This window comes from Anolis sagrei, chromosome 4, assembly GCF_037176765.1.
Source record: "Anolis sagrei isolate rAnoSag1 chromosome 4, rAnoSag1.mat, whole genome shotgun sequence".
NCBI lineage: Eukaryota > Metazoa > Chordata > Lepidosauria > Squamata > Dactyloidae > Anolis > Anolis sagrei.
Genome location: NC_090024.1, coordinates 125,475,215 through 125,497,194, shown reverse-complemented (window position 1 = coordinate 125,497,194; position 21,980 = coordinate 125,475,215). Strand labels below are relative to the sequence as shown.

Below are 21,980 nucleotides of genomic sequence, written 5' to 3'. Positions count from 1 at the left end.
TCTGGAACAGCTACGTTTTTAGGCTCCTCCTAAAGACTGCCAATGTGGGGGCCTGTCTGATATCCTTGGGGAGTGAGTTCCAGAGTTTGGGGGGGGGCGTCATATAGAAGGCCCTCTCCCTCGTCCCCACCAATCGCGTTTGCGAAGGGGGCGGGAGCGAGAGCAGGGCCTCTCCAGATGATCGAAGAGATTGCGTGGGTTCGTAAACAGAAATGCGGTCACGCAGGTAGGCAGGTCCCAAACCGTTCAGGAACTTTGTAGGTAAGAACCTGCACCTTGAATTGGGATCGGAAAATGAATGGTAGCCAATAGAGCTCCTTAAATAGGGGGGTTTGACCGCTCCCTGTAAGTCGCTCCAGTTAGTAACCTGGCTGCCGCCCGTTGCACCATCTTCAAGGGCAGCCCCACATAGAGTGCATTACAGTAACCCAATCTGGAGGTGACTAAGGCGTGGACCACCTTACTTAGGCGATCCCTCGTTGGACGAGTAGGATTGTCTTCCATGATCAGTATTCTTGTGGATCCGTAGGTGGCTGTGGAGCCCTATTCTTGATCGGCATCTTCTCCCATAGTGAGGGCATTGGTTTCCAGGTGGAAGGCGGTCTCAGTCAGGGTTGGCTTGACGCGCCTTCCTCCTGGCACGTTTCTCTCTTTTACCCTCCATTCTTGCCTCTTCAAATTCTGCAGCACTGCTGGTCACAGCTGACCTTCAGCTGGAGCGCTCAAGGTCCAGGGCTTCCCAGTTCTCAGTATCTATGACAGAGTTTTTAAGGTTGGCTTTGAGCTCATCTTTAAATCTCTTTTTCTGACCTCCAACATTCCGTTTTTCATTCTTGAGTTCGGAGTAGAGCAAGTGCTTTGGGAGATGGTGGTCGGGCATCCAGACAACGTTGCCGGTCCAGTGGAGTTGATGGCGGAGGACCATCGCTTCAATGCTGGTGGTCTTTGCTTCTTCCAGCATGTTGACGCTTGTCTGCTTGTCTTCCCAAGGGATTTGCAGGATTTCCCAGAGGCAGCGCTGATGGAATCATTCCAGGAGTTGCATGTGATATCTGTAGACAGTTCACATTTCGTAGGCATATAGCAGGGTTGGGAGGACAATAGCTTTATAGACAAGCACCTTGGTATCCCTACGGATGTCCCGGTCCTCAAACACTCTCTGCTTCATTCGGAAAAATGCTGCACTCGCAGAGCTCAGGCGATTTCGGTGTCGATGTTGACTTTGGTGGAGAGGTGGCTGCCAAGGTAGCGGAAATGGTCAACATTTTCTAATGTTACACCATTAAGCTGTATCTCTAGCATTGAAGAGGAGTTGGCTGGTGACTGCTGGAACAACGTGGACCACCATGGCCAGATCCGACTTCACAAAGTACGGTCGCAGCTGGCACGTGAGTTTTACTTGTGCGAAAGCTCTCTCAGCCACCGCCGACGCCTGTGATGAATCTAAGAGGACACCCAAGCTGCAGACCTGTGACTTCAGGGGAAGTGCAACCCCATTGAACACAGGTTCCAATGGAAGGCATATGTCTTCTTTTCCTTATTTCATTGATGGCTTCCAAGCACTTAATATCTTTAATGTTTATACCAGAAACAGACTCTCAATGAAGCTGGGTTCAGCTTACTGTTCTGTCTTTAGGAAAACTTGGACAATCCTGCCTGTGGTTGCCTGGTAGATGCAGAACATGCCTCTTCTCATCACATGCAGATTCCCCTGGATTGATTATCTTTCCTTGTTCAATGAGTAGGCTGACCAAGCAGACAGGAAATCAGATGATGCCATCAACTGGATTATAGACTTCAGCCAATTTAGAACCAGATCTTCAGAATCTTAGTAGCTTCATTTGCAGATAATCATCCACAAGAAGATGGAGCTCCAGGGACAGAGTGACCATGAAAACTTTATAAACCAGATTTGGGGTTTTCAGTGGATAAATCAAGATTAGATTTAGGACACTGGTCAGGGCTGACTCTTGGGAAGAAATGGCTTCTGACTGGGTAATGAGTGTAATCATACTTGTGGCTTCTCCCTCTGTTCTGAAATAATATACACAGATAATGTGAGGTGATACTCCGTTCACTTCCTTAAAGGAAAAGAGTGATTAGAGGAATTGACCTGTGATAGGCTAGAACTGTAAATGTTTCAGATGGCTTATCTGTTCATAAATCTCAAATGTTAGTTTTGATTATTTATTTATTTATAGTATTTATATTCCGCCCTTCTCACCCTGCAGGGGACTCAGGGAGGATTATAATGTACATATACATGGCAAACATTCAATGCCATAGACACACAACATATATAGACAGACACACAGAGGCTATTTAACATTCCAGCTTTTTTTTTCATGAGGATATTCTGGCCACCAAGAGAGCTGCTGCTTCACCATCCATTTGTGACACTGATGAAATACTTCCTCATTCTTTGCATGCTTGCTTGAGATTTATATGGTGTCGTAAATTAGCCTCCCCGCATAAGCGGTACCTGAATTTTCTAATGGACAGATGCAACTGTCTTTTGGGCTGCAAAGTTGACAGCAAGCTACACAAATTGGTCGGAAGCTCACTCCAACCCAGGCTGGCTTCGAACTCATGACCTTTTAGTCAGTAGTGATCTTAATGCAGCTGACTCCCAGCCAGCTGCGCCACAGTCCTGGTACTTAGTTGTTTTGGCCAGCTGCAAGAATGTTCAATTAGCTGGACTATAGCCATTGTTTTATCATATCTTAAAGCACCCCTTAATGTACCTTCAGAGTACTTTGCGGAGTGCTTCCGTTTTTGGAATTCCATGTAAATGATGCCCAATTCATTTATATATTTTAACACAGACACACACACATATTAATAGGCTGAAAGTAATTTTATATAATATATTTAATAATTTTGTGTACATTATCCCTGACATCTATGTGGATAATTATGGATTTTGGAGTACCTGTACATAGGTTGAGCATCCCGTATCTGGAATTCTTAAAGCCTAAGTACTCCAAGATCCAACATTGTTCACATGGATGCCAGAGATGATGACACTTTGTGTTCTGCTGATTTAGTGTACCCACACTTCATGTCATGCACAAAATCTGTATAAATAAAAATGTAATGTTCGTTTGTGGGATTAACATAACTAAAAAACCACTGGATGAATTGACACCAAACTTGGCCAATCAGTGTCCATCACCCCTAAAGACACACAAAAACCCAGCAGAATGGACTTAACCCCCCCCCCCCAAATAAACTATATATACATATACACATACACTCATATACATATACACATGCATACACACACACACACACACATATGCACATACATATAGACATGCACACATACACATATATTTACATATACACATGCATACATACACACATATACATATAGACATATATACACAAGCACACATATATACACAATATACATATACACATATAAACACAGAAATGCACAAATATATACACACGTATACACACATATATATACACATATGCACACACATATACTCCCATCCATCTGTCTATATATTTGTGTATATATTTGTGTATATGTGTATATGTGTGTGTTTGCATATATAGACAGATAGCTAGATAGATAGATAGAGATATACACACATATATACACACACAAAACATATATACAGACTGGGACACAGCAACGCGTGGCAGGGGTCGGCTAGTTATTAAATATATTGTATAACATTGCCTTCAGGCTTTGTGTATAAGATATATATGGAATATAAATACATTTCTTGTTTAGACAGGGGTTTCATCTCCAAGAGATCTCATTATGTACGCATATGCAAATACAGATATTCCACATTCTGAGAAATCTGAAATTCTTTTTGCCCCAAGCATTTTGAATAAGAGATAGTCAACCTTTAAACTACATTAAGACATTCATATGTAACATGAAGGGATCCAAATCACCAGCACAAAGGGTGAGTGGTTTGTTGTAACTTGAGAAATCATACCTTTCTTTTAACATGTGTTTTTTAATTGTAATTTTGGGCGTGTCCCTTGTAAGCCATCCGGAGTCCCCTAGGGGAGATGGTTGGTGGGGTATAAAAATAAAGTTGTCATTATTATTATTATTATTATTATTATTATTATTATTATTAGACCTGGTGCTTATAAAGGCTTCTTGCTCCAGCCTTTGTGCTGACCTACACAATACATAAAATTATCTTCTGCACATTCTTTACCGTGATCCTTTTGACTCAGTAGGAGCAAATTTGACAGTCCTTAACTTGTAGGCATTTTCTTCGTGATCCTCTCCCAATTTAAGCTCCACCTTCCATGGAGAAGATTAGGAAGTCTAAATTAGCTTTGCTGCCAGATCTCAGGAGAGAAGAGATCAGTTGTGTCTTCCGGTTTCTTAGCAAAGGAAATGGAGATGATATGTGGGAGGCTCCAAACAATTATCCATTGTTGCATAAGACTGAAACTGAAACTTTCCTCCCTAGTCTTGTCAAAGCTGCTTCTCGAGAATGAAAAGAGTAAATCTGTCCCATATCTCCACCAGGACTGCTTCTCCACACTTTACACCCCCTGATTTATATCATTCAGGCCCCATCCTCACAGCTGAATAAAATCCCACATTATCTGCTTTGAACTGGAATATATGGCAGTGTGGACTCAGATAGCCCAGTTCAATCTGATATTGTGGGATTTTCTGCCTTGATATTGAGGGTTATATGACTGTATGGAAGGGCAAAAGAAAGATGACCACCATAAACAGTGGCCTTGGTCATGTTTTCCGCCTTGCCTTCCATATCATAACATAAGATTTCCTCCATTATGTGTGTTTCTGCACATAGTGTGATGATTTCGTGACGTGGGTAAAGTGTTACATATACTGTGGAGGTGGAGAATTTGGCACAAAGGTGCTGTTTTTGTTAAGGGACCCATGGCTCTCATGATCTTTAATTGTTCTTCCTTCCCACACACAGATGCAGCAACTTTTTCCACTAGAGATATCTCCGCTGGGAAAAGTTCTAGCTGCGAAATTTCTGAGCATTACAGTGCTCTTAAGTGTAAGAATAAGGCCACTTGAATGGAGTGACAGCTTTGCTATCCTATAATCTAGTGTTTCTCAACCTGGGGGTCGGGACCCCTGAGGGGGTCGTGAAGGGGTGTCAGAGGGGTCGCCAAAGGCCATCAGAAAACACAATATTTTCTGTTGGGCATTGGGGTTCTGTGTGGGAAGTTTGACCCAATTCTATCGTTTGTGGGGTTCAGAATGCTCTTTGATTGTAAGTGAATTATAAATCCCAGCAACTACAACTCCCAAATGTCAAGGTCTGTTTCCCCCAAACTCTACCAGTGTTCACATTTGTGCATATTGAGTATTCGTGCCAGGTTTGGTTCAGATCCATCATTGTTTGAGTCCACAGTGCTTTCTGGATGTAGGTGAACTACAACTCCCAAACTCAAGGTCAATGCCCACCAAACCCTTCCACTATTTTGTGTTGGTCATGAGAGTTCTGAGTGCCAAGTGTGGTTCAATTCCATCATTGTTTGAGTTCACAATGCTCTCTGGATGTAGGTGAACTACAACTCCCAAACTCAAGGTCAATGCCCACCAAATCCTTCCAGTATTTTCTGTTGGTCATGGGAGTCCTATCTGCCAAGTTTGGTTCAATTCCATAATTGGTGGAGTTCAGAATGCTCTTTGATTGCAGGTTAACTATAAATCCCAGCCACTATACCTCCCAAATGATAAAATCAATCCAGCCCCCAACCCCACCATTATTCAAATTTGGACATATCGGGTATTTGTGCCAAATTTGGTCCGGTGAATGAAAATACACTCTGAATATTGATATTTACATTACATTTTAAACAGAGGCTGGATGGCCCTCTGTCAGGGGTGCTTTGAATGCAATTTTCCTGCTTCTTGGCAGGAGGTTAGACTGGATTGCCCATGAGGTCTCTTCCAACTCTATGATTCTATGATTCAAAACAGTAGCCAAAATTGCAGTTATGAAGTAGCAACGAAAATAATGTTATGGTTGGGGGTCATCTCAAAATGGGGGACTGTATTAAGGGGTCACGGTATTTAAAAGGTTGAGAAACACTGCTATAAACTATCACAAATCCACAGAATCATAAAATATACTAATATAATCTTGGTGTAGGTAATTTGCTAGATATTTATACCAAGTTTTTATATCCCATTTCTTGTGGTCCTTCCAGCCTAGGGCAACTGAGGCTTTGATTGCATCCATCATGTGTTTTGTTATTTCCTCCCATTCTTTAAATTCCCCTTTACCTTCTATTTTCTGAGTGAAAAAGATTCAATCCAGTTACATGGATCGGATTTGTTCCCTGCTGTCAGGAAGAAATGTTCAGCTTCTAGATGGATCTCTTGAGACAAGTGGAATTTGGACAGCTTTGAATATGCATAAAATAAATGTTCACTTTGTACTAAGAACAATATATAATGCTCTGTATTATTTTGCAGCGCGGCACAACTTCATGACTTCTTTCAGGCAAACGATGTGACCTACCTGGCCCTGATCTTTGAGAAGGAGCATTCCTTTTTGGGAAGAGAGGTAACTATTAATGAACGGATACAAATGGTCATGAAAGCAGGTTTGTCAGTTGTCTTGCCTTCTGAGTCAAATAGGAAATTTTTGATGCACAAAGAGAGAAGTGAAGGCCATTCAGAGAGGCCATTCACAGAGCTTAAGATTTTTTTTTTTTAAAAAAATCATATTTTGTATATTTATTTATTTATTTAAAACATTTATATTCTGCCCTTCTCACCCCGAAGGGGACTCAGGCACAGCATATATACGGCAAACATTCAATGCCGGGACACAAATTCATATACGCATACATAAACATTAAAAGCATTTATCTCAATATTAAAATACACCATTTAAAACCATCCTAGTCATCAGCGTCAAATCTAATTGGCCTGGTAATCTTTCCTATTGCTGCTTTATTGCCCTGTCACAAAAGCTTGGTCCCACAGCCAAGTTTTTACCATCCTCCTAAAAGACAAGAGGGAGGGGGCTGATCCGATCTCACCAGGAGGCGAGTTCCATAGCCGAGAGGCAATCACCGAGAAGGCCCTGTCTTTCGTCCCTACCAATCGTGCCTGTGACAATGGCAGGACAGAAAGCAGGGCCTCCCTGGAGGATCTTAATCTCCGCAATGGTTCATGGGGGGGGGGGGGGGAGATGCGTTCGGACAGGTACATTGGGTGTATCAAATACATATGGTGGAGAATGTCATGGTTTCTCAAGAGGCCAGATTAATTTATCAGATTCTCTTCCAACCCCATTGAACTATTATCCTGTTTGCTGTCAATGATGGATATTCCTCACACAGTAACTCAAGGCAAATTCGGTGATATTATAATAATAATAATAATAATAATAATAATAATAATAATAATAATAATATATTTATATACCGCTCCATTTCCCCGAGGGGACTCGGAGTGGTTCCCAGGTAACACCACAAAACATACAAAGTCAAAAACAACATAACTATAAGATTAATAAAACAAAATATAAGCATAAAAATTGTTGCCATAACACACATATATTAAAAGAATCCTGCCTGTTCAAGGCAATTTAAAAATTTCAAAAGGCCAGGCCAAGATTTGTGCAAGCCCAAAAATTATAGGGGGCCCGGGAATTAAGTGCAATGCTATGGCAGGCAGCAATAATATTAGGTAACAATAATATTAGATATGATAGAATCTAGGGTCTAAATTACTCTCATGAAACCATGGAGGAACGTGATACTAGCAGAGGGAGAGAACTAACCCTCAGATCTTTTATGTCCCATTGCAGAAAATACGAGGGGTATTTTTAAAGTAAGGTCCATTGGAACATAAGTACACAACGAAAGTTTATTTCAAAAAAGTAAATTTATTTTCAGAAAGTACATACTTCACTCTATTTTTCAACATAGCTGCTAAGTTTGTTCAAACACTTATCATACCTCTGAACCAATTTTAAAATGCCCTCTTCATAAAAACTTGCCGCCTGCTCCGATAACCAAATCGTCTGTAATCAAAGAAGGGCGACCGGAGTGGTCCTCATCATGGATGTTGTCACGGCCATCTTTGAATTGTCGTACCCACTTACACACTTTGCTTTCACTCATAACAGTATCACTGTACACTTCACAAATCTGTCAATGAATTTCTGCAGCAGGCAGGTTCCTTGCTGACAAAAACCGTATCACTGAGCAAACCTCACATGCGGAGGGTGAGTTGATAGTCTTAAACATTTTTAAAGCACAGAACAGAACCGTACAGGTTAGCTACAGAGCGGAAACTGAGCACAGTTGTTCCCAAGGCATGCCGGTACACGACGCACGCGCTCGTTGCAGTATGCGCGCGAACTACTAGTGTCTACAACAAAACTGACCTTACTTAAAAAATAACCCTCGTATGTCCCATGGTAATACATGTTAGGGATATACTTCAGGTAGGGGGAACCTTTTGCATTCCAGGTGAATGGAGTACAGCTCTAATGGCCTCTTTCTCTTTGCTGTATTGACTGCGACTTTTGGGAATTGAAATCCAAATATCAGTATAGCCAGATAGCTCCCCAAGTATATAGAATGTTTCTGTAAGTATTGATGCCTAAAATGAGATAAGCTTCAATCAGATTTAAAGTTAGCAGACTCTTTTATTGAGGAGTTCAGAAATCAAGTTAAACAAATGGGAACAGTATTAGAATCAGAGAGTTGGAAAAGACCACTAGGCAATCCAGTCTAACCCCTCGCCACAATCAATAATTCCCAATGGATGGCCATTCTTGAGGAGGAAACCTGGACGCTTTTTTCTGCTGACTGGCACCTCCTATCTGTGGTCAAAAAGAAGTCTTACTGATTTTTCCAGTTTCTTATGCAAGAGTGGCTAGAATAATCTCTCTTTGCATACAGTATCCTCAACAAATGTCAGTTTGGATTTTATAAACAATGGGGTAATGTATGCTTGCACAAACTCTTCCTTCATTCTTTCTGGACAGGCTAAGCTGGAATTTCTGCCTTTAGATCTTAAATTCTAGGCAATTAAGTCAGAAACCCATGTGGTCTTTGCATACCAAATATATTAATACGTGGCAAAAAAAGTATGAATCCAGCTGCATAGTTCTGCACTACTCTCATATGTTGACAGCCACATGATAGAAGAGCTTGTGTTTGCTAATACTCAGAGACAAACAGACACATAAGCAGGAAAAGGTCTTGCTTTCTTTTCGAGCCTCATGTTTTTCTTGGTAGGCAAACTTCCTAAAAAGCTGGGGAGAAGAGGAGCAGGGAATGCTGGCTCTTAAAATAGTTTAGAAAATAGCAGGAGGTACTGAGGACAGATGGTGATAGCTATTGGCTCTCTCTTCATTGTGTACACACCTCTTACGTTCCCAGCTTTCTGTATCTGTTAGTGAGGAAGGTTTTCAGATTCGACACAGTGTAATATTTAACCAAACCTTGGGTTAAATTGGACACTGTATTGAGTATGCCAAATCCATATATGTTTTTAAAACAGATTTCTTTCCTTTATTGTAACACCAGTCTAGATAGAGCTGAATGGTTTGATATGGGCAGGAAAGTGTGATATCTCCACCTGTCTTTTTATTTCAAATTCTCACACTCCTCAGAGGATAAACAATGGGAAAATCCTCCACTTGGTGCCAGTAGATGTTTTCTTAGCCTTGTCAATGGGGAAGAAATAAGTAAAATGCAAATGAAGCAGCATTAAACACCCAGACCCATATACAATGATTCCAGTCTAGGCTGAGACTATTTATTTATTTATTTATTTATTTATTTATTTATTTGCAGCTTTTATATTCCGCCCTTCTCACCCCGCAGGGGACTCAGGGCGGATTACAGTGTATACAATGCCAATTTTTGACATACAAACATATACAGACATACACAGAGGCTATTTAACTTTTTTTCTGGCCGCCAGGGGAGCTGTCGCTTTCATCGTCCATCTGCGACGCTGATGAAGCACTTCCGCATTCCCCGCTGGAATGCTTTGCTGGAGTCTTCTTTATGGCCTCATAAATCAGTTAATTTAGCCTCCCCACACTTTAAGGTGGTACCTTATTTTCCTACTTGACAGATGCAACTGTCTTTCGGGTTGCAAAGGTCGACAACAGGCCTCACACAATTGGTTGGAAACCCACTCCAACCCGAGCTGGCTTCGAACTCATGACCTTTTTGGTCAGAGTGATCTTAATGCAGCTGACACTCAGCCAGCTGCGCCACAATCCCGGTGCCCATAAACAATGGGAAAATCCTCCACTTGGTGCCAGTAAGTGTTTTCTTAGCTTTGTCAATGGGGAAGAAATAAGTAAAATCCAAATGAAGCAGTATTAAATACCCAGACCCATGTGCAATGATTCCAGTCTAGGCTGAGACTATTTGTGCTTGCTTTAGTGCAAAATAAACAAATAAACCAAAAAAAATGGGAATCTCCATATCTGACTTAGCCCTCTCTTCAGAGCTACTGATTATTATTATTATAATTATTATTATATGTGTAATGTGGCAATGTATGAGTCCCCCGTCCCCCCCGGGGTGAGAAGGGTGGGGTATAAATGTAGAATAATAATAATAATAATAATAATAATAATAATAATACTGTATGTCACTCCGTAATAGTCATACTCCCCCCCCCCTTTTCCCCTTCAAAAATGGGGTGCAACTATTGTGCAGGGAATTTTGGGACGCCTATGCGGCCTCCCCTGTCGAGTAGCAAGGGAGACCATGTAGCTACCCACTGGTGTGCATGGGCAAGCAAGGCCTACCAGGCTTCCTTCAGCTGCTTTGCTTGCAAGAGCTATAGAGCCGCCCTTGGCTGCCAGCTGGGGGAGGCCCCATACTCTGGTTGGCAGGTACACAAGCGGGTGAGCCTTCACCCACCCATGTGTCTGTCAGTCAAAGCTACAAAGCTACTGATAGCCAAAGGAGGCTTCCTATCTCTCTCTGGAAGGAGTGCAGGTGGGTGCATTGACACACTTGCCACTCAAAGTATGAGGCTTCTTTTGGCTGGTGGCAGCTGAGAAAAACCTCATAGCTCTTGCGCCTTCACCCGCCTACTGCCTGTTCTTTGAAGTTACAGAAGACTATTATGCGAAGAAAATTAAAAAAAAAATACCGAAACTGATATTATGCAGTAGGAACCATTACACGATGAAATGTGGTATTTTAGTGACAGAGGCATTTTTATTTATTTCATATATTTGTACCCCGCCCTTCTCTACCCCTGAAGGGGGACTCAGGGCGGCTTACAGCCCACAACAATTCAATGCCCTAAATATACAACAGATGAAACAACAGTTACATAATAAACAATAAATTAGATTAAAAACCATTAAAATAGTACAGATAGTCCAAGTTCAACAATCAACAACTTTTAATCCAAGCTAGTCCACAGTCTGTTTTCCATTGCAGTGTCATCATTTTTATTGTCAACCTGCTATATGATTACTTACCCGAATGGTAGTTGACCTAATTTCACTGGATAGTGAGCTCAATAGGCGGGGGGCCACCGCTGAGAAGGCCCTGTCCCTCGTCCTCATCAAGCGCATTTGCGACAAAGGTGGGATCGAGAGCAGGGCCTCCCTGGAAGATTGTAAATTTCAAGGTGGAACATAAGGGGAGATATGTTCGGACAAGTAAGCTGGGCCATTGCTGTATCCAGGCTGTATGTAGACGAAGTGGGTGGGAAGAAGAAGTGGTTAGTCAGCAAACAGGAAGGAGAACCATATGCTCCTCTCAGTTTTCAGTCCTCTCTACAATCGATGTCCCATTTCACTTTTTCGTCCTTGCCCTTTTGGAAATTTGGCAACATTCTCATATTGGGCAACTGGTTTCCAAGGCAAGGCTAGTGTCCCACCCACTTTCATTTATCCTCCTGTTAAAAAGGAGGAGAGCAATCCTTCTTCATCTGGCACACCTGCACCATTCCTGCTATACCTGTATTAACTCTGATTCATCCACTTTCTTTTTAAATTTTACATACATAGAGATGCATATATGCACATGCATATACACACACAAATACACGTGCAAGTTAAAGATTACTTTATGTGAAGTCATTGCAAGGTACGTGAGCTCCTTTGTTGTTGTGATGGAGTGTCTACCCTTTGATGTAGAATAACATTCATGAGCCGTAGATCTGTTGCTTAGAAAATCTGCATATTATACCCATTAGAAGAAAATAATTTTAAACTGTGTACTAATGCTATTATGTTAAGCCGCTTTGAGTCCCCTTTGATAGAGATTAATAATAATAATAATAATAATAATAATAATAATAATAATAGATTTCTCTGTGAGCTGTACTTTGTGAGAGTACCAAAGACTCAACCTTAAGTAGAGGAGTCTCCTTATCATATTTGTTCATGTGTGTGTCCATTTTTGGAAACAGATCTCCTTAATTTTCTGTTATAGTGGCTACTTTTCCTGTTTCTATCTCCTACCTCTTAGAGCAGAGCTTTTCACACATTTCATGTTAGTTACACACTTTTTAGATAAGTATCATTTGTTGTGTAAAAAGGCATTAAATGTTTGCCTATATTTATTTATTTACTGTATTTCTATACCGCCATTCTCAGCCCGGGGGCGACTCATGGCAGTATATGTGTATTGTAGTCCGCTCTGAATCCCTCTGGGGAGAAAAAGCAGGATATAAATAAAGTGCATTATCGTTGTTGTTGTTGTTATTATTATTATTATTATTATTATTACCATTTCATGAAGTAATAGAGTTTTGTTAGGAAAAGGGAGATTAAACCAACCCCTTACAAGAGATACAGGCATTCATCGGTACATAAATTGTACTAATGAAAGGTATGGGGACAAAATATTTAGCATGAAAACCTTTCATTTATATATTTAAAAATATATGATTTATTACTTATTTCGTATAGATTTCTCATTACATTCACATAACACTTACACCCTGTCAGACACCATATATACTTGAATATAAACCAAGTTTTTCAGCCCTTTTGGGGCTGAAAAAACCTCCCTTGGCTTATACTCGAGTCAAAGGGAGGACAAGCAGAGGATTTTGTCTGCGGAGGAGGAGGAGGCAAGGAAAGCTGGGGGGCAGCCGAGAGGAGGAAGGCTGCTACTGCTGCTTCTCCCATGCTGCTGCTGCTGACAGTGGCAGCGGGTGGGCAGGGGAAGGACTTTAGGAGTCCACCCACTGTCCTCCTCCTCTTCTCCTTCCTCCTCTTCCAAAATGGTGGCGGCACGGCTGCAGGCTGAGCGTCATCCCCTTCCTCCCCTTTCTCCTCTTCCCACAGCTGTGCCGCCGCCACCACCACCACCACTGCTTTGTCCTCTTCCTCTTCTTTGGCAGCAACGGCGGAGGAGCTGCAGGCTGAGCTTCGTCCTCTTCCTTTCCTTCCTCCTCTTGCAAAGCAGCGACAGCAATGGCACAACTTGCAGCCTGAGTGTCATCCTCATCTTCTCCTTCTTCCTTTGGAAGAGGAGGAAGGAGAGGAAGAGGACAAAGCAGGGGCAGTGTCACAGCTGCAGGAAGAATAGGAAGAGAGGTAGAGGATGATGCTCAGCCTCCAGCTGTGCTGCCACCGCTGCTTCCAAAGAGGAGGAAGAGGAGGAGGATGCCAAGTCCCTCCCCTGCCCACTGCAAGAGAAGCAGCAGCAGCCAGGCATGTAGCCGGGGGGGGGGGGGGGGCTTTAGGGGCTTCAGCCCCCCTCCCCCCCCCGAAATTCTCATGGTGGTTCGTGAGAAGGCCTTACTGGTACATTATTTAAACTGTTATGTTTATTCATATCATGATCTGATCACCATGCTCAATATATCCCATATGCTAGAGTAGGTTTGCTAGGGTAGACCCTCTTTCACTCAGACTCAGTCCCCCCCCCCCCCCCCAAATCAAAATCCTGGCTACGGGCCTGGCAGCAGCATTCAGCTCTCAGGTCACACCCCCCCCCCCCCGGCCTTCTTCGCCTTCTCCTCCTCATGCACAGGTAAATTTGTTGAACTTTACCAGTAGCTGCTGCATTTCCCACCCTCAGCTGATACACGAGTCAATAAGTTGTCCCAGTTTTGTGGTAAAAATCCAACCCTCTGCTTATATTCATGTCTGCTTATATTCAAGTATATATGGTATATGTCATGACACACAGTTTGGAAGGCTCTGTCTTAGAGAAAATTCATCACTCTAGCAGAGAGAGGACAGATATTCACTCAAGTGCTATTCAGGTCTCAGCCCCTTTTCTGTCCAAAGCACCCTTCTAACCCATGGACACCCAGTGGATGGAGTAAGAGGCATCCTCCAAGAAAAGACTATGAACATAAGCAGATGCTCTGCTTGGTTGGAATTCATGATGGTTGAATTAATCAAGTCTGTACTTTGCAAATGTCCCACCAAGTTACTGGCAATTGAAGTGTTCATATGGAAGGAGATGGCAGTGCAGATGGCACCTAAATAAAATGGAGACAGTGAAGGCGCTAGTACAAAAGAGGGTCCAGACCCAAAGGTGGGAGGAATGCATCAGGGATAGTTAACAGAATAGATGGGAGTTGGGAAAGGTACTTTGGGGAGATAACAGATTTTGAGATGAGTTAGAGAAGGAGATGGATGTAGCTTGTGACAGTTAGCCATGAAAGTTGAACACTAACAGTACTAATGCAAAATCTTGTCTTAGGTGACTTTGGATATGCTTCAGTTTGAGAATATTGCGATACGGCGAGTCTTGCAGACCAATGAAGAGCTAGTAAAAAGGTTCAATGTCACCTCCTTCCCTTCTGGCTTCCTACTTGTCAACAATGGCTCTTGCATCAGCATCCCTGTGTGAGTTGCTTTCTCTCTCTCCTTTAGGTTAACTGTTCTTACATGGCATTCGTTTTAGTGTGAATAAACCATTTACTATCTATATTCATTCTCTCTATGTGTAACATGGTCAGTTCATATTCCAGCCTGAACTGAGGCTTATTGGATTATGGATTAATAAGAGAGTCATCCAAAGGAGACAGCATGCCATTTTTCAAATGCCTGCTTCTATTGAAGCCCTATGCATTTCAGTGGGGGTCACAAGATTGTGCTGTGCAAATCCTGTAATAATAATGACTATGTTTTAGTGCAGTGATTCTCAACCTGTGGGTCCCCAGATGTTTTGGCCTTCAATTCCCAAAAATCCTAACAGTTGGTAAACTGGCTGGGATTTCTGGGAGTTGTAGGCCAAAACACCTGGGGACCCACAAGTTGAGAACCACTGTTTTAGTGGGTTATATTCTTTATGTAGATTGTGGAGTTCACAACTAGGAGATCCTGAATGTGATCACCATCATTATCACCATTTATTAGTTACTTGCCTCTCCTTGCTGCTTGAAAACACTTTTAAAATGCATATGACAGATATACACAGGCAAAATGCAGATTAAAATTAACTGATAAAATACAGGTTAAAATTGCCTGAGTAGGCCTGCCGGAAGAGATGAGTCTTCAGTTGTGTCGTAAATTCCAACAGCTGATTTAGATATTGAACCTCTTCCAGCAGATTCTTCCACAGTCTTGGGGGCAACTGATTCAAAGGTCATGCAGATTAAAATTCACTGATAATACAGGTTAAAATTCACACGTTAAAATTGACAGATTAGGCCTGTCGGAAGAGATAGCTCTACAGTTGTGTCATAAATTCCAGCAGTTGATTTAACTGTTGAATCTCTTTTGGTAAATTGTTCCACAGTCTTGGGGCAGCTGATTCAAAGATCCTCTGGGTGATCGTTGCCAATCAGGTTCTGGCTAGTTGGAGTAGCTGCCCCCAGAGGACTTCTGTGTCTGGGGGCAGGTTATATGGGAGAAAGTGACCTTGTAGGTAACCTGGACCCAAACCATGTAGTCAAAATCAACATTTTGTATATTTTGCCAAAAAACTAATTGGCAGCCAGTAGAGTAACTCTAGTGTAGGGATGATATATTCATTGCGAGATGGTCCTGTAAGGTGACTGCCATGTTTTGAATGAATTGGACTTTCCAAATTTGGTACAGAGGCCACCCAATGTAAAGCACGTTGCCTAAGTCCAACGTTAAGGTTACCAGCATGTGCACTACCATCTTTAGGTCCTCTGATTCTAGGAAGAGGTGCAGCTTCCTAGAAAAGCTGGTAGTAAACTGGTAGTCAGTGAAGTTAAAATCAACGAATGGAGTCAGTGATACATATCAGACATATTTGCGTGAATGTGTTCATACACTTATTTGCGTAAAAGTGTTGATAGCCAGCTGAGCATAGAGAAAGGAGTGGCTTGTCCTGGATATTTGCTGCTCTCCCATAATTGATTTTTATGGAAAATCAGAGACCCAGGCTAACATTCTGCCACAATGATGAACTTCCAGACAGAATATATAGGCAGTGGTTCTCAGCCTGCGGGTCCCCATTGTTGGGGGTTGGAAAGGGTTGGAGATCCAGGCAGTGATTGAGGGATTATGAGGACTGTGATCTGTAAAAGTAACATTTACAATCTTTGATAGTAAGCCTGCCCTTAATTGGTGAAAGACCCAGTACTATAAATTTATATCAATGGCAGGTAGAGGGACTCTGTGCTAGTTCTTATTCTGCTTTAAATAAGTTGATGTGGGAACCCCAATGTTTCCAGGTGGCACCAACATCAGATCAATCAATTTTAACTTTTTAGATTCCCAGGCAAGTATGTTAGAGATTCATGTATATGTTTGAGAAAAAGGTCAATTTATTTCCACATACTGCTTCAATGAGATGGCTGTGAGGAATTGTTGAGAGGATTTTGTAAAACTAAAAAAACTAATCTTCTTTTTGGGCTACGACTTCCAGAATCCTTCATCCACTTTGACTTTCTGGCAGTATCTGGAGTTGTAGTCTAAAACAGTAATTTTCTAAGCCACAGGATTTTTGTTTGAGAATTTAGTGAGATATTCTGTGACAGTTCAGCCCCAAGACCGTAGATCAGTGGTTCTCAACCTGTGAGTCTCCAGGTGTTTTGGCCTTCAACTTCCAGAAATCTTAGCTAGCTTACCAGCTGTTAGGATTTCTGGGAATTAAAGGTCAAAACATCTGGGGACCCACAGGTTGAGAATCACTGCCTAGATATTCTGTCTGGAAGTCCATCATTGTGGCAGAATGTTAGCGTGGGTCTCTGATTTTCCCAAATAGTTATGGGAGAGTAGCAGATATCCCGGACTTAGACAACATAATTGCCAAAGTGAAGTCACCAAAGGTAGCTGCTTGGACATACAGGTTCATCTTTTGACACTTGGACTGAAATTGCATGAGAGGGAGGATCCTGTTGTACTGAGGCCAGTTTCCTGAATCTGTCTTTTGGGTGTGCCTAGAGTAGAGAAGTTTCCTAGGGATGAAACCAAGAAGCACAAATGTTTTCTATTTATGGAGGGTGTGGATGTATCTTGATAGTTGCCTAGTGACAGACCAGACAATGGCATGCTTATTCTTTTCTTGCCATTATGTCATGCATGTAGTAGGTCCTACAAAGATCTCCAAAGCATCCCTTCCCAACCAGGTACCCTCCAGATATTTTGGTTTACAACTCTCATGCCCAATAGGAATAATGTGGGGGGGGGGGTGAGGGGGAGTATTATAGTGCTTCATATCTGGAAGACACCAGATTGGAAATGACCGATCTATCCCATTTTTCTCAAGAGAAAGATGAACAGGGGAAATGGTTTGGGGCGTGAATCCTAAGTCCAGCTGCTTGTCCCAACTAAAGTAGACTCATTGAATCAGTTGAATTACATATAGCAGTGGTTTTCAACTTGTGGGTCCCCAGATGTTTTGGCCTTCAACTCCCAGAAATCCTAACAGCTGGTAAACTGGCTGGGATTTCTGAGAGTTGTAGGCCAAAACACCTGGGGACCCACAGGTTGAGAACCACTGACATATAGGTTTTGCCTTACCATTTAGCAGGTCTACTCTGGGATGAGCATCTGTATTTAAGGCAGACATTAAAGTATAGACCTTGTGTAGATTTTGAAAAAAAAATGGCCTGTGATAACGCTTTCAGAAGTGAATTTTCCTTCCTAGATGTAGTTAAGTTCCCTTTATTATGGTCAGTGACCAGTTCGAGTGAAAAGGGACATAGTCCCATACAAGCATATAAGGCCTCATGTAAGCCGCCCCAAGTCCCTGTTGGGGGAGATGGTGGCAGGGTATAAATAAATATTATTATTATTATTATTATTATTATTATGAGTTAAGAGTTATGAGATTTAAATTTTTTTTTAAAAAGTGTATCATTGTATTGGCGAAGGCTTTCATGGCCGGAGTCACTGGATTGTTGTAGGTTTTTTCAGGCTATATGGCCATGTTCTAGAGGCATTCTCTCCTGACGTTTGGCCTGCATCTATGGTAAGCATCCTCAGAGGTAGTGAGGTCTGTTGGAACTAGGAAAAAGGGTTTATATATCTGTGGAATGACCAGGGTGGGACAAAGAACTCTTGTCTGCTGCAGCTAGGTGTGAATGTTTCAGCTGACCACCTTGATTAGCATTTGATGGCCTGGCAGTGCCTGGGGCAATCTTTTGTTGAGAGGTGATTAGATGTTCCAGGTTGTTTCCTCTCTGTTGTTTTGCTGTTGTAATTTTAGAGTTTTTTTAATACTGGTAGCCAGATTTTGTTCATTTTCATGGTTTCCTCCTTTCTGTTGAAATTGTTCACATGCTTGTGGATTTCAATGGCTTCTCTGTATAGTCTGACATGGTGGTTGTTAGAGTGGTCCAGCATTTCTGTGTTCTCAAATAATATGCTGTGTCCAGGTTGGTTCATCAGGTGCTCTGCTATGGCTGACTTCTCTGGTTGAAGTAGTCTGCAGTGCCTTTATGTTCCTTGATGCGTGTCTGGGCAATGCTGCGTTTGGTGGTCCCTATGTAGACTTGTCCACAGCTGCATGGTATCCGGTAGACTCCTGCAGAAGTGAGAGGATCCCTCTTGTCCTTTGCTGAACGTAGCATTTGTTGGATTTTCTTGGTGGGTCTGTAGATAGTTTGTATGTTGTGTTTCCTCATCAGCTTCCCAATGCGGTCAGTGGTTCCCTTGATGTATGGCAAGAACACTTTTCCTCTGGGTGGATCTTTGTCTTTACTCTCATGGCTTATCATTGTTAGGATAGTAAGATAATTAACTTAAGTATCTAAGGAGATATGCAGGAGACAGATTTTTCTCACTTCCTGTTGTCTCACCCCATTTTTAACTATGAGTTGTTTGAAAGTTGGATGTTTGTAACTCAGGGACTGCCTGTACTCCTTCACTCCCCCCCCCCCCCCCGAGCTTGGCCTTTCTTTCTTTCCACCCTTTCCCTTTCATCATTGCCCACCCTCATTCCTTTTAACAGGCGGTATTGGCCCTCTCCCCTTTCTCTGTCCATTAGTTTTTTTTCAAAAGTCCAGTTACCTTCCAATGGTGTGCCTGGCCTCTTGTTTCTCTCTCTCTCTCTCTGATCTTAAGTGACTTAGGTGATTGTCCGATATTTTAAAAATCAAAAAAGTCAAACGTCCCTTAGAGTATCCTCACTATACATGGTACATTTCAGGCATCTAGATTTTATGGTCTTGAAATTATGGTAGAAACAGACACACACAGAGACATTGTTTGTTGTTATTTTGCGTAGATAAGTATCAGTGATTGCTGGACTTTTCCTCTGTTGGGTCAGTGACACAATTAAGTCTGAGAGAATGAGACACGTGGGCTTTACTCACAATCCAAGCCCAATACTTGGTCAATTGGATTATGCTGCTTATGACACCTCTATTATATTCTCTTCGTAAAGAGACCCAAGGTTTTGCATTGCCGTTTGGAAAAATGCAGGCCGAATACGCAGTGAGCAGCATAAGAGGTATGTCAGATGTCATGCTGGGATTCATACAGACAGACCCACCCAATAAGCAACAGGGAGTTTCAGAATATAAGCTTGCAGAGTGAAGCAATACTCCTTGCGCTAGATGAGAGAACGAAGGCACTGCTTGGGAAAGGATTGTCACAATGAATCTTCTTCATACCATCTCTTTCTCCCACACCCAGAAATACCCTATGACTTTGGTGACCCTTACCACAATAGCTGTCACCCAAATCTCAGTGGCTTTGCCACTCCCCATGTAGCAGTTTCTGTTATGGGATGCTCTATTTTTGCTTTATGATATTTATGTTGCTCTATATGGGTTCGTATACACTGTTCGTATACACTGTTGGGTTCGTATACACTGTTGCACTGTATATGAACCCACACGATCCCTTCGATCATCCGGAGAGGCCCTGCTCTCGATCCCACCAGCATCGCAGGCGCGATTGGTGGGGACGAGAGAGGGCCTTTTCGGTGGTGGCCCCTCGACTCTGGAACTCACTCCCTAAAGACATCAGACAGGCCCCAACTCTGGCAGTCTTCAGGAGGAGCATGAAGATGTGGCTGTTCCAGTGTTCCTTCCCGGAATAATGATCCCATAGCACTTTGTCCTCCAACGCAGTTTACATTTGTCCTCCAAAGCACTTTACGTTTCTTTAGGTCTGCTCGTATGCCCTTCCATAAACACCGGTATCACCTTTCGTCCATGTCCCAGCATTATTTCCAATTTTAACTCTACATTTGGCCTTCCCACTGTTTTTAATTGTGTGTTGTCTTATTGATAATGTTGTGTATTTTATTGTCTATGTTTTTTTAATTGCTTGTATTGTTGTTATTATTGCTTGTATTGTTGTGTTTGGGTTTGGCCTCATGTAAGCTGCACCGAGTCCCTTGGGGAGATGGTAGCTGGGTACAAATAAAGTGTTATTACTTTTTATTATTATTACTTTCCCTTAGCCTGTGTAAAAGAGATTTTGCTGTATTTATTTGAGGGTAATGGAGTGTGGTCTACTAAATCTGGAAGTATTCAGTTTTATGTTTGTGTGTGTTGCCGACACACATGGCTACCACTCCTCGCATGGTTTTCTAATTGTGGAAAAGTTCATTAGGCGCCAGACAATGGCTGGATTGTAGATGCTGGCAAAGAACAATGGAACCTGTGCTAGGGCCCTCTGGCAGATTCCTGCCACTGAATAGCACATTAAATAGCAAGCAGATGGTCTCCCTCCCCACCCCCCAACATGCAGCTTTTAGCAGATGATTGATGTCCACCTGGCAGTGAAGGCATTAGTGTGACAACGAAAAGCAACAGCCTGGCATGGTGATTTCCTCATGGATTGGCTTAGGGAAGAGAGGGCACAAGTTATTTCTGTGCCAAAGGGAAACAAGGTTTTGCCACTCCTCATGTAGCAGGTTTCCTAACTGGTGTGTATGTGTGGAATTTGCAGAGCTTCCCCAAAGAAGCAGACAATGAGGGGTGTCACTTTGCTTTTCTCTTACCAGTTTCACCCAACAGGAGAGTCATTGTTTTCCTTGCTGGAGAGCTGGTGGAGGAGAAAATTGTTTGTGATATTGCTGTCCCCTGGCCATCTGTTTGCAGGAAGGCATCAGGCTGAGGAAGCAAAGTGAAAAGGGACTTCTGATTGTGGTTCTCATGAGGCTTTGCTCCTGGCACCACCACATCCCAACCCAGCGAGTCATTCAGTACCATTTTATGTTGCAAGAGGCATAGCTTTTTCCCACTGGGGGGAATCAGAGTATCCTTCCTTGAGCCATGTTACGTACAGATAAGTAAGTAGTGGAGGCTAAGTTTGCCATCTTTTGATCCTGTATGCCAGGTATCACTGGCATCAAGCAGAGCTGGGAGGGTTACATTTGGTGTTCCAGGTATTGTTTGATCAGGTGCATCACTTATTGCTCTAGATTGATCAAAGACTTGAATGAAAGTTGAAAAATTCCTACCCAAATGCCTCCAAAATGCCCTTGGAAAAGCAACTTTTAGAAGTAACCTGAAAAACATAATAATAATAATAATAATAATAATAATAATAATAATAATAACTTTATTTGTACCCCGCTACCATCTCCCCAAGGGACTCGGTGCGGCTTACATGAGGCCAAGCCCACAATACATTGATAAACAAAAGCAA

General features: G+C 42.3%; 1 protein-coding gene across 1 annotated transcript in view; it reads left to right on the top strand.

Moving 5' to 3' along the window:
* The window catches only part of QSOX1 (quiescin sulfhydryl oxidase 1), a 112,105-nt gene that overhangs the window by 57,741 nt on the left and 32,384 nt on the right, over positions 1-21,980 (top strand). Inside the window, exons 5-6 of the mRNA XM_060774455.2 lie at positions 6,455-6,545; positions 14,656-14,801. Coding sequence (XP_060630438.2) covers positions 6,455-6,545; positions 14,656-14,801 — 237 coding nt within the window. The remainder of the gene's footprint in view (positions 1-6,454; positions 6,546-14,655; positions 14,802-21,980) is intronic.